General features: G+C 40.1%; 3 protein-coding genes across 3 annotated transcripts; all 3 read left to right on the top strand.

Moving 5' to 3' along the window:
• The first annotated feature begins 3,763 nt into the window (after window positions 1–3,763).
• Window positions 3,764–5,958, top strand: LOC133028823 (uncharacterized). The gene is made up of 5 exons (XM_061095859.1): window positions 3,764–3,831; window positions 3,931–4,620; window positions 5,276–5,389; window positions 5,686–5,729; window positions 5,839–5,958. The coding sequence occupies exons 1-5, from the start codon at window positions 3,765–3,767 to the stop codon at window positions 5,956–5,958; spliced, it is 1,035 nt and encodes a 344-aa protein (XP_060951842.1). The 5' UTR covers window position 3,764.
• A 792-nt stretch (window positions 5,959–6,750) lies between these two features.
• On the top strand, window positions 6,751–8,606 carry LOC133028825 (uncharacterized). The gene is given in 4 exon segments (XM_061095860.1): window positions 6,751–6,781; window positions 6,905–7,594; window positions 7,682–7,807; window positions 8,434–8,606. Coding segments are annotated over 4 exon segments (1,020 nt in total).
• Window positions 8,607–9,836: 1,230 nt separating this feature from the next.
• LOC133028826 (uncharacterized) lies at window positions 9,837–11,796 on the top strand. The gene is made up of 5 exons (XM_061095861.1): window positions 9,837–9,894; window positions 9,983–10,672; window positions 11,117–11,230; window positions 11,541–11,584; window positions 11,677–11,796. Exons 1-5 carry the CDS (start codon window positions 9,837–9,839, stop codon window positions 11,794–11,796), a joined length of 1,026 nt encoding a protein of 341 aa, XP_060951844.1.
• The last annotated feature ends 1,815 nt before the right edge of the window (window positions 11,797–13,611 follow it).

A 13,611-nucleotide genomic window follows, 5' to 3' on the forward strand; every position in this document is an offset into this window, starting at 1 on the left:
ACTGACAGGACTCTACGATATGAAGCTGTGCATCTTCTGGTCCTACTACAATAACAATAAAAAAACGGGTTTAAACAATTAAATGGAATCAGTGGACAGAAACGCTACAGTGCTTTTTACTTTGAAACAGCTACAGGAAGTGTTGCAAATATTCGTATTTGTGACATATTCAACAGACATTGAAACAGAACGCAGCATGTGGAAGAAACAGGTGAAACCCCAAGTGCTACTCATCTGGCCTGCGTGGCCGCCCAGATGATGTAAATCATTAAAGTCCGTATGTGTTAAGCTTCGGTTTAGGTCAGGGTAAAGGTTGGAGTTATAAACAAGTCACTGTAACGTCCTCTGAAGTCATGAAGACATGTTGCAGAACACATCCAACACTTCAACATTACATTTTACATTTTTAGTAGTAGTAGTAGTCCTCTCTTTTATTTATTTTTTATTTCAATACTGTTTTATGAACAGGACGGGAAGTATTTGGACTTGACGGCCCTTTGCATGGTTGGTCGAGATCTTTCCATGTTTTCTGTTTTGTTTTTTTGTCAGTCCTCCACACTCTCTCATAAAGATTTAACACTTGTTTATACTTTGGTTTTGTGAATAAATTCTTTGTTTAATCGTGACTCTGGCGTGTTGTCTTCTTTAATATGTTCCCTATAGGGATGACGTAGAAGCATACATCACTGACTCTCTTGCTGCTGGTCTTATTTGTCCCTCTTCTTCACCGATGGGGGCGGGGTTATTTTTTGTTGAGAAGAAAGACAAGTCTCTCAGCCCCTGATTGACTACAGAGGCTTGAATGACATAAGTGTGAAAGACAAGTATCCCCTTCCACTCATCGACTCTGCTTTTGGCCCCTTGATCAAGCTACTGTCTTCTCAGTTGGACCTCCGCAATGCCAACCACCTGGTGAGAATAAAGGAGGGGGAGGAGTGGAACACTGCTTTTAATACACCACCGTGGACATTTTGAATACCTTGTCATGCCCTTTTGGTTTAACTAATGCACCGGCTGTTTGTCAGGCCCTGATTAATGATGTTCTGCACGACATGCTGAACAGATTTGTGTTTGTTTACCTTGATGACATTTTAATGTCCAGCATGTGTAATTAGTGTTACAAAGGATTTTAGAGAAGAGACTCTATGCTAAAGCAGAAAAGTGTGAATGTCATGTCTCCTCTGTCATTTCTTGGGGTTTTATAGTGGAGGGCTCCACTCAACCATTAGTGGTATGGTCTGACCATAAGAACTTGTCAGACTCGGTGGGCTCTGTTCCTGGGTCGGCTCCAATTCACCCTCACCTTCCGGCCAGGCTCCAGGAACATCAAGCCAGACGCCCCTTCACATCAGTTTACCCCTCCAGTTGAGGATTCGTCGGAGGAAACCATCCTTCCATCTTCCTGTGTGATAGGAGCAGCTAGATGGGAGATTGAGGTTGTGGCCAGGAGGCCTTGCTGCTCCCCTACGTTGAGTCTTCTGTGCAATGAGCTTTTTCCATGTGCTCAGCACTCCTGTCACCTGTGGGGTTCCACCAGCCAGCCTGCTCTCTGCTTGCACTTTGCTGCTACCTTTTTTGGAGCAATAAACACCTTTATTTATCGTCACCTGTATTTAAGTCTCTGCTTTGGGGTGCAAGGTAAATCAGGACATAGCAAATGTCCCCTCTTTTGTTTCACTGCTTGTCACCTTTTCACTCTGCATTATATTTACATATGAGCATATGTGTATATATGCACATATTGTGTATAATTTAGTTTTTTAATGGGAATAAGTTGCATTACTTCAGACTCTGGAAACTGTGTGATGTGTCCCCTATTGATCATAACAACTTTTCCATGTGCTGATTAAGTCGTGTACGGGTTCATGTGTAAGGTTTCTGGTAGAACTGGGACCCAATATATTGCACAGCTGCAGACAGAGTTAACTTTTCTAAAAGAAGTGGTCTTTATAACTAGGCAGGGCTCGGTACACAGGGAGTCAAAATCATCAGACAAAGGTATCTGAAAAGCAAAAATCTGGTCAAACAATCCAGGCAAACGTGGTCGAGAAAACATGAGACGAGACAAGTCTTGGTGAGATCGCTGGAACGCTGCGTGCAATACGAGACGAACTGGCCCTGGACAAGGGGAAGACAGAGAGTTCCGTCGCTACCAGAAATCTACAGAGCTGCTGATCCGCAAGCTGCCCTTCCAGCGCCTGGTGAGAGAAGACCGACCTGCGCTTCCAGAGCTCCGCTGTCATGGGTCTGTAGGAGACCAGCGAGGCACGCCGGGTTCCCAACGGACGCTGAAGCGCCGCTGAAGCGCCGGGCAGCGCTAATAATATCACCCGTTGACCCAGTAGTATAAAGGCATATGGTGAATTGTTGCTCCAACATTAACTGCAACAGCGTCCCAACATGAGTCCTTTCAGATGTCTTTATACAACATGTGCCGAGGATCATACAGCTCACTATACTTCTCCACTTATTTTTAATTTAATGTCATCCATCATCAAGAACTGCTCTGCTGTTTGCTCCGTTCAATGTCGGGTGTCGAGGGTAAATTACATATTCTCCATTCAAGCCTATGGGGAGCCCCCCCCCTCTTTTTTTATCTTTTTGACTGCTTGTGTGTCTGTAGTGGATGGGCAGAGGGGGGCATTTAATAATGTGATTGGTCAAATTGTACAAACTATGGGATGCATACTTTATCATTTATATCATAAAATATGTCATCAATATCGTTTAAAATCATTTTTCAGTGTGTTTCCCGGAGCGATACGCTCGCGTCAAGCGCAAAAAAAAATAGACCCGACGCCGAAACGATCGCTGCACGCCGCGAGACAGCCTTGGCGCAGGGCGGCTCTTCAGCCTCCGGTGGGACCCGCACAGAGGTTGGAGTGTTAGGAGCCGGACATCCAGCTGGCCCACCGCATCTTGCGGAGAGAGAGTTTAAACTGCTGCTTCTCCACTGATTATAACAACGCCGCAATCCTACACTTAAAAAATGCAATACAATGTGGAAGTATTTCAAGTATTCAGAATACGTTACTCAGATTAGTAAATGTAATGGAATACGTTACAGATTACATTTTTGGGCATGTATTCTGTATTCTGTAACGGAATACGTTTTGAAAGTATCCTTCCCAACACTGGACACAGACCTTATATACAGATAGACATCAGCTAAACTACACACAGGTGAAACACATTCGGCAGGGGATGCCAATATGTGAGACGGGGGGGGGTATTGAACATGCAACAGGAAATGGTGTGTGTGTGTGTGTGTGTGTGTACCTATGACACCATGTGTGCAGGATGCAGAAAAAAGAGCAAATGGGCAAAGCAGGTATATGTGTGAAGTAAAAAACAGAAGTATACTTAATATGTAAACATATGGAGCCAAATCCAGGCCAAAAGGATTGATGATTTAAAAAAAGAAAGTTTTATCTTGAATTTTGAAAAATACAACATTGCTTTCAGATGTTTTTCTGGGTTAAATATAATTTTGATTCACTTTTAACTAGTTAAGTTCCTTGTAACAGTGCTTTGAAGAATGCTATATGAATAATTGAATACAATTGTAGTAGTAGTAGTTTTTTGTACTCTAACTGCTTCGGATGTCTCTCACCCTGTGACTCTTTTTAAAGAACAAAGATTCACATCAAAAGCAGCAGTGATCATGTGATCAGTGTTCCCCTGCTGGCCAATCAACACAAGTCTTAACTCTGTAGAGAGGAGAAACCGTCGGGCTGTTTGTCATTCAACACGACGATTTCAACATGAAGACATCTCCGAAGTTCGTTCTCTACCTGACATGTTTCTTCTTGGGGAAAATGGGTGAGTTGTGTGTTTTTTAAATATTCAGTCAGTCCTGAGGCTGAATACGATTTCATTTCTGTCACATAACCTTAACAGTTATCTTGCTTTTCTCATTTTTCTCTTCAGTTCAGATGCATCATTTTATCTTGTCTGATCAAGACAGTGGATTTAAATCAATTAATGTTGGAGACAACTTGACTTTGCAGTGTTCATATGACAAGAGGGACGAAAGAATTAATTGGTACAAAAAGACACAAGGACAGAAACCTCGAATTATCTCAATGTTGTACAAATTGTCTAAAGATTTTCCGTTATTGAATGAATTCAAGGACAATCAACGCTTCACTGTGGAATCTAATGATGTTGTGAGTCACCTAAATATCTCAGATTTCCAGCTTTCAGACTCAGCTACTTACTACTGTTCAAAGGGTAATATATTTAAGTTTGAGTGTATGCAGAGCGTCACTGTCAGTGTGAAAGGTTCAGGGTCTAACATCCAGGCTCTGGTGCATCAGTCTGAGAGCATCCAGCCAGGAGGCTCTGTGACTCTCAGCTGTACAGTTCACACTGGGACCTGTGATGGAGAACACAGTGTTTACTGGTTCAAGAACTCTGAAGAACCTCAGCCAGGACTCATCTACACCCACAGAGACAGGAACCATCAGTGTGAGAAGAAACCCGACAATCAGACACACACCTGCGTCTACAACTTGTCAATGGAGAGACTGAACCGTTCTCATGCTGGGACCTACTACTGTGCTGTCGCTGCATGTGGACACATTGTGTTTGGAGACGGGACCAAGCTGGAGTTTGATGGTGAGTCGCTACCAGAGACTGTCTCATTTAATGAATACTGACAGTTACGTAGGAAGAGACGGGACCAAACAATTGGTAAAATACCGTGGAACAACTAAATGAAACAGTAACCCAGTTGGTCCTGTCTGAATGTCCCCACTGACAGTGACCCAAATAGAGCTTCACCACGAGTGGACACTGGAGGCACCACGACTTAATATATTTTTTTTATTGATGATTATTATTGTGATTGTTATATGTGATGATAGCGATGATCATAGTCATGATTATAATTTACTGCCATTATAAATGATAATTTATTCAGTATTAGTACAACTTTTCTTCTTTATTTTTTCTCCAAGATTATATTATTACTATAATTATTATTTTATCTGTGATATAATTTTTAATAATATGATTATTTTAAAAGTGGTCAGATTATTATTATTATAAGATTATTAGTATTGTTATTTTAATTATGAATAATATTTTTTCTTTCACATAGACAGAACACACACACACACAAACTGCTTTGTCATTCCATTCTGTTAACAGTCCTGTATTCACTGTTCTTGTCCTCCTTGTTTTGTTCTGTCAACTTCTTGTCTCTTGTGCAAAGTTAATTGAAAATTTCAAAAAAGAAGAGACACAATTAATAGAACTTCTCCTGTTGCAGATGCAGTGAACTGGCTGGTGTATTTCCTGAGTGGAGCTTTGGGATTCACCATCAGCCTTTTGCTGGCTATGTTTCTGTACAAGATAAACAAGAGAAGATGCTGGAGATGTTCAGGTAACCACTCATCTCTAGCTTGTGTTCACTCAATTTGTGTTTTTAGCAAAATAGCAACACGTTTTATTTCACTGACCCTTTCTAGATAAGGAAACTTTAATATATATGATAAATAAAACCTTGATTCATGAATTAAAGTTAAACCAAGTGTTAAAAGTGGAAACACCTCAATTCAACACGTACAACACAAGACTAATAAAGAAGTAAACCCAGGTTAAGAGGTAAAGGCACATAACAGGACAAATGTGAACACAAGAGTGACTAAGTCTTTGTCTTTGTCTGTGTTTTATAACCAGAGTCTCGAACACAACCATCATCTCCCTCCAGAACAAATGCAGAAGTAAATACAATCTTTTTAAGTGTGAAATTTACATTCAACAATAAAAAAAAAATGTATTATTATATTTTTTATCAAGAGCCATCTTGATATACTTATATGTTGTTTCTAGGGCAACCAACATGCAGATGACCTCCATTACACTGCAGTAAATGTGAACGTGGCAAGCAGATCAAGACGACAGAGGGACAACACAAACGATGAATGTGTGTACTCAAGTGTTAAACTGTAGAATTGTGTTTTTTAGAACGGTCTATGTTTGAGATGAGGGATTTATAAGTCCTTCTCTAGAGGTGGAGCATGATTCTTGTCTGTAATCCTTTTTTATCCTTTTTCTGATTGTAAATGTGGCTTTTTTTGCGATTAATGATAAAAAAACAACTCATGATGTTATTACACTTTTATGGTGTGACAATGTGTGTAGGCGGGGGCAATGTTTGGACAGTTTCTGTTGGTCTTTGATGGAATGACACTTTGACGATGACATATGGAAAACAATGATTAAACTTCTTGTAATGAAAGTCAAATGAAGGGTATTACTAATATAGCACGGACCTAAATATTTTAACACCCTCACATTATAGAAACAAAACGTGAGTCCAGATAATGTAAATCATTAAATCTCGTATGTTTTATCTTCGGTCGAGGTCAGGGTAAAGGTTGGAGTTATAGACAAGTCACTAACATCCTCTGAAGTCATGGAGACATGTTGCAGAACACATACAACACATCAACATTGCATTTTATGTTTTTAGTAGAAGTCCTCTTTCAGTTTTTTCTATTTTATTTAGATACTGATTCTATTGGAACAAGGGTTAGTATTTGGAATTATCGGCCCTTTGCATTGTTGGTTGAAATCCTCCCAAGGTTTTCCGTTTTTGTCAGGGCTCCACACTCTCTCATATTAATACAAAATTTTTCAACCTTGGTTTTGTGAATAAATTCTTTGTTAAATCTGGCGTGTCGTCCTCTTTAATAGGTTGAGGCAACATTTGTAGTTGTGTCAGGGTTCCATGTTTGCAGGATGCAGAAAACAGAGCAAATGGACAAAGCAGGTAGATGTGTGGGGTGAAAAACAGAAGTAGACGTACTGTGTAAACATATGGAGCCAAATCCAGGCTTTTCATTTCTATCACACAACATTAACAATTATTTTGCTCTTCTCCTTTTCCTTTCAGTTCAGATGCATAATTCTATTTTGTCTCATCAAAACAGTGGATTTATATCAGTTAATGTTGGAAACAACTTGACTTTCCTGTGTTTCTATGAGATGGATGACGAAAATTTGTATTGGTACAAACAAACACCATGACAGAAACCTTGAATTATCTCAATGATGTACAAATTCTCTAAAGTTTTTCATTTTCTGAATGAATTCAAGGACAATCAATGCCTAAATGTGGAAATTAATGATGTTGTGCATCACCTAAATATCTCAGATCTGCAGCTTTCAGAATCAGCTACTTACTACTGTTTAAAGGATAAAAGATATGTGTTTCAGTTTATGGAGGGCATCACTGTCAGTGTGAAAGGTTCAGGGTCTAACATCCAGGCTGTGGTGCATCAGTCTCAGAGCATCCAGCCAGGAGGCTCTGAGACTCTCAGCTGTACAGTTCACACTGGGACCTGTGATGAAGAACACAGTGTTTACTGGTTCAAGAACTCTGAAGAACCTCAGCCAGGACTCATTTACACCCACAGACACAGGAACGATCAGTGTGAGAGGAAACCCGACACACAGACACACACCTGTTTCTACAACTTGTCAATGGAGAGACTGAACCGTTCTCAAGCTGGGACCTACTACTGTGCTGTCGCTGCATGTGGACACATTGTGTTTGGAGACGGGACCAAAGTGGACTTTGAAGGTATCTAGAACTTTAGCAACGGTTGTGACATTTGTTAAATAGTGGCGTAAAGCTCAGTAATGTCTCCTGATGTCTGGCTCTCTGCAGAAGTGGTGGACTATCTTCCCTTGGTGTATTTCCTGAGCGGAGCATTGGCGTTCACCACGATCCTGGTTGTTTCTCTGGCTTACACATCACAAAGAGTGTTCAAGACAAACTGCTGCCAGGGCTCAGGTGGGGTGATTCTCATTATTTATATTTGTTGGTGTGTATTCAGTTTGCGTGATACTGAAGAACAACAAAGATCTTCATGAGTTAGTGTCCCAACATGTTACTTGGACATCTAGATTCATCGAAAGACAGTAACGGAAATCTCTTATGGTGCATTCACATGTTGCAGGATTTGTGCTTATCTATGTCCATCAAACAGAAAAACAACAAACAAAGGAGAATCTTAAAAAGTCAAAAACAGAAAAAACAAAAGACACAGAGGAGAAAACACTGGAAGCTTACGATAAAACCGGAAGAAGCAGGAGACGCGAGCACAGGAGATGAAGTATAAAGATATGAGATTACGGCAGTCAGTTGACAGGCATAACAACAAGCACAAGAGATCACAACAAACATATGACAATGAGAAGCACAGAGACTTATATACACACAGGGAAGGCAGGGGCAATTGAACACAGGGGGAACACATGAGGACAGGCAGTCACAGAGACAGGAAGTGAAGAAACAACACACTAGGAGCAGGGCCTACAAAATAATACAGGAAACGTAACACAGGGAGTGGGAAAACCAGAGATAGAGAAACAACAACACATACAAACATAAACACAAGGATATACATGAAACACAAGGAGGTACTAATGAAGTGAAAACACTGTTCAAAACGAGGCGGAAACTAAACACTCGAAGACGAAACAATGACAACCTCCATTATGCTGCTTTAATGGAGCACAGCTTCAGCAGAGCAAGAAGACAAACTGACGGTGACGGGAGTGAATGCGTGTACACCAGTGTAAAGCAGTAGAGCTGAACATCTTACACTTCCATACATGCTAGATGTAAAGCTTCTCTATGCAAAACAAATTAAAGATATTAACATTTTTTAAATGATTTGATGTTGTAGGTTGCCACATTTTCCACTCCCACGATATATAGAAAATACTTCTTGTACTTAACCCCAAGTTGTTTAACATTTCCTATCTGACATGTGAGGATCTGTATTTAGCCTCCGTGTGGTCAAAAGACCGTCTGCTCTCTTTGAATGAGCGCTTTCAAACAGGAAGTCTCTGCAGTGTCTTCACTACGTCCCAGCAGACTACTTCAAGTGAACAGCAAGGAAATTAACAGAAGTGACAGAAAACTAAATCACCAATGCTCTCATCAAGCAGTGTTGCTGTTACTCTAATGTTAAAACTGTTACCTCCACTAAGGAGGTTATGTTTTCACCCCTGTCTTGGCTGGTTGGCTGCTTGGGAGAAGGACAGGACATGGGCCAAGAAACAACCCATTCAATTGAGGTGCAGATCTGGACAAAAGGGGCTGATCCAGGATGTTTTCATCACTTCTCTTCATTGCCTTAATTGTAGAGTAGTAGTAAATTTCAGAATTTATTCCATTATTTTATTGTTGACTTTTTGAATTTTTTTATACCATGTGGTCCGTGTTGTAACCTGAGGTCCACAGCAAAGGCCCTGATAACCATTCCCCCCTCTTTGTCAGATAGATCTCCATGGGAAGATTGTTCCAAACTCCTTATCCTGTTTAGAGATACATTTTATAGATGTGCTGTCTAAGTCCTTTGGGTCTGACTTCACCTCTAACTTCACATTAATATATTTTAATCTCTCTCTAATCTTACCTACTGTTTGTTATTTATTTATAATTGACTATATATTATTTAACTCTCTTTTTCAACTGTAACATTTATATACTTATTTTTGTGCTCTTATGTTTTCTTTTAAATATTTTCTATTGTTTGACCTTAATTCTTCACTTTTAACTTGTAACCTTGTAACTGGGCTTTAAAAGGTGATATATGAACAATTGAATACGATTGTAGTAGTAGCAGTATTATGTACAGTAACTGCTTCAGATGTCTCTCACCCTGTGACTCTTTTTTAAGAACAAAGATTCACATCAAAGGTAGCAGTGATCATGTGATCAGTGTGGCCCTGCTGGCCAATCAACACAAGTCTTAACTCTGTAGAGAGGAGAAAGTGTCGGGCTGTTTGTCATTCAACACAACGATTTCAACATGATGACAACTCCGAAGTTCGTTCTCTACTTAACATGTTTCTTCTGGGGGAAAATGGGTGAGTTGTGTGTTTTCTAAATGTTCAGTCAGTCCTGATTACGATTTCAGTTATGTCACATAACATTAACTGTTATTTTGCTCTTCAGTTCAGATGCATCATTTTAGCTTGTCTCGTGAAGACAGTGGATTTATATCAGCTGCTGTTGGAGACAACTTGACTTTGCAGTGTTCATATGAGGAGAGGGAAGATGGGATGTATTTGTACAAACAAACACCAGGACAGAAACCTCAAATTATCTCAGTGACCTACAGAGCCACCAAAAGTCTTTCGTTAGTGAATGAATTCAAGGACAATCCACGCTTCACTGTGGAAACTAATGATGTTGTGAATCACCTAAATATCTCAGATCTGCAGCTTTCAGACTCAGCTACTTACTACTGTATAAAGAGTAATTTCTACGTGTTTGAGTTTACGGAGGGCGTCACTGTCAGTGTGAAAGGTTCAGGGTCTAACATCCAGGCTGTGGTGCATCAGTCTGAGAGCATCCAGCCAGGAGGCTCTGTGACTCTCAGCTGTACAGTTCACACTGGGACCTGTGATGGAGAACACAGTGTTTACTGGGTCAAGAACTCTGAAGAACCTCAGCCAGGACTCATCTACACCCACGGAGACAGGAACCATCAGTGTGAGAGGAAACCCGACAATCAGACACACACCTGTGTCTACAACTTGTCAATGGAGAGACTGAACCATTCTCATGCTGGGACCTACTACTGTGCTGTCGCTGCATGTGGACACATTGTGTTTGGAGACGGGACCAAGCTGGAGTTTGATAGTGAGTCACCAGCAGAGACTAATTTAATGAATTGTGACAGTTACGTAGAAAGTGTCAGAGCTAAACAATTAGTAAAATACTCGACAACAACAAAATGAAACAGTAACCCAGTTGGTCCTGTCTGAATGATTATATTATTATTGTAAGATTATATAATTTTACTATTATTATTATTGTATTGTTGAGATTATTTTTAATAATACGATTATTTTAGTAGTGGTCAGGTTATTAATATTGTTATTATAATTTTTATAATATTTTTTTTGAAAAAAACACACACTCACACACACAAACTGCTTTGTCATTCCGTTCTGTTAACTGTCCTGTATTCACTGTTCTTGTCCTCTTTGTTTTGTTCTGTCAATGTCTTGTCTCTTGTTTTGAAAAGTTAATTGAAAATTTCAAACAGAAGCGACACAATTATTAGAATTTCTCCTGTTGCAGATGAAGTGAACTGGTTGGTGTATTTCCTGAGTGGAGCTTTGGGATTCACCATCAGCCTTTTGCTGGCTGTGTTACTGTACAAGATAAACAAGAGAAGATGCTGGAGATGTTCAGGTAACCACTCATCTCTAGCTTGTGTTCACTCAATTTGGCTTTTTAGCAAAATAATAAGACGTTTTATTTCACTTACCCTTTCTAGATAAGGACACCTTAAAATATATGATGAATAAATCCATGATCCATGAATTAAAGTTAAGACAAATGTATTTAAATTGGATTAGGAGGCGAAACCACCTCAATTCAACACATACAACACAAGACTAGTTAAGAAGTAAACCCAGGTTAAGAGGTAAAGGCTCCTAACAGGACATATGTGAACACAAGAGTGACTAAGTCTTTGTCTTTGTCTTTGTTTCATAACCAGAGTCTCGTACACAACCATCATCTCCCTCCACAACAAATGCAGAGGTAAATACAATCTTTTTAAGTGTGAAATTTACATTCGACAATAAATATTTTTTGTCAGGAGCCATCTTGATATATTTTCCATATTTTTCTAGGGCAACCAACGTGCAGATGACCTCCATTACGCTGCAGTAAATGTAAGGGTGGCCAGCAGATCAAGACGACAGAGGGACAACACAAACGATGAATGTGTGTACTCAAGTGTTAAACTGTAGAATTGTGTTTTCTAGAACGGTCTATGTTTGAGATGATGGATTTCTCAGTCTTTCTTTAGAGGTGGAGCATTATTATTGTCTGTAATGCTTTTTTAACCCTTTTCCAAATATAAATGTGGCTTTTTTTGTGATATATTATAGAAAATAACTCATGATGTAATTACACTTTTATGGTTAGACAATGTGTGTGTGTGTGTGTGTGTGTGTGTGGTTGGGTGGGGGGGGCAATGTTTGGACAGTTGCTGTTGGTCTTTGATGGAATGACACTTTGACGATGACATATGGAAATCGATGATTAAACTTCATGTAATGAAAGTTTGTGGCCCAGTCTGTGTGCAGCGGGTGCTGAATCTTTGATCTGCTGTGTGTTCACATAGGGAGTGGGTCTACTGAGGAGCTGCTACGTGAGGTTATGACTTCTGTATTTCCTTGAATTAAAGAAGGTTTGTTCTCAACTAACTGCCAGGACTCTACGATATGAAGCTGTGCATCTTCTGGTCCTACAACAATAACAATTAAAAAAGGGGTTTAAACAATGAAATGGAATCAGTGGACAGAAATGCTACAGTGCTTTTTACTTTGAAACAGCTACAGGAAGTGTTGCAAATATTTGTATTTGTGACATATTCAACAGACAATGAAACAGAACGCAGCATGTGGAGGAAACAGGTGAAACCCAAAGCGCTGCTCCTCTGGGCCACGTGGCCGCCCAGATGATGTAAATCATTAAAGTCCGTATGTGTTAAGCTTCGGTTTAGGTCAGGGTAAAGGTTGGAGTTATAAACAAGTCACTGTAACGTCCTCTGAAGTCATGGAGACATGTTGCAGAACACATCCAACTCTTCAACATTACATTTTACATTTTTAGTAGTAGTAGTAGTCCTCTCTTTTATTTATTTTTTATTTCAATACTGTTTTATAAACAGGACGGGAAGTATTTGGACTTGACGGACCTTTTCATGGTTGGTCGAGATCTTTCCATGTTTTCTGTTTTGTTTTTTTGTCAGTCCTCCACACTCTCTCATAATGATTTAACACTTGTTTATACTTTGGTTTTGTGAATAAATTCTTTGTTTAATCGTGACTCTGGCGTGTTGTCTTCTTTAATATGTTCCCAAAAGGGATGACGTAGAAGCATACATCACTGACTCTCTTGCTGCTGGTCTTATTCGTCCCTCTTCTTCACCGATGGGGGCGGGGTTATTTATTGTTGAGAGGAAAGACAACTCTCTCAGCCCCTGATTGACTACAGAGGCTTGAATGACATAAGTGTGAAAGACAAGTATCCCCTTCCACTCATCGACTCTGCTTTTGGCCCCTTCATCAAGCTACTGTCTTCTCAGTTGGACCGCTGCAATGCCAACCACCTGGTGAGAATAAAGGAGGGGGAGGAGTGGAAGACTGCTTTTAATACACCACCGGGGACATTTTGAATACCTTGTCATGCCCTTTTGGTTTAACTAATTCACCGGCTGTTTGTCAGGCCCTGAATAATGATGTTCTGCACGACATGCTGAACAGATTTGTGTTTGTTTACCTTGATGACATTTTAATGTCCAGCATGTGAAATTAGTGTTACAAAGACTTTTAGAGAAGAGACTCTATGCTAAAGCAGAAAAGTGTGAATGTCATGTCTCCTCTGTCATTTCTTGGGGTTTTATAGTGGAGGGCTGGAGGGCTCCACTCAGCCATTTTTGGTATGGTCTGACCATAAGAACTTGTCAGACTCGGTGGGCTCTGTTCCTGGGTCGGCTCCATTTCACCCTCACCTACCGGCCAGGCTCCAGGAACATCAATCTAGACGCCCTTCACATC

Source organism: Limanda limanda, chromosome 22, assembly GCF_963576545.1.
Source record: "Limanda limanda chromosome 22, fLimLim1.1, whole genome shotgun sequence".
In the NCBI taxonomy this organism is placed as follows: domain Eukaryota; kingdom Metazoa; phylum Chordata; class Actinopteri; order Pleuronectiformes; family Pleuronectidae; genus Limanda; species Limanda limanda.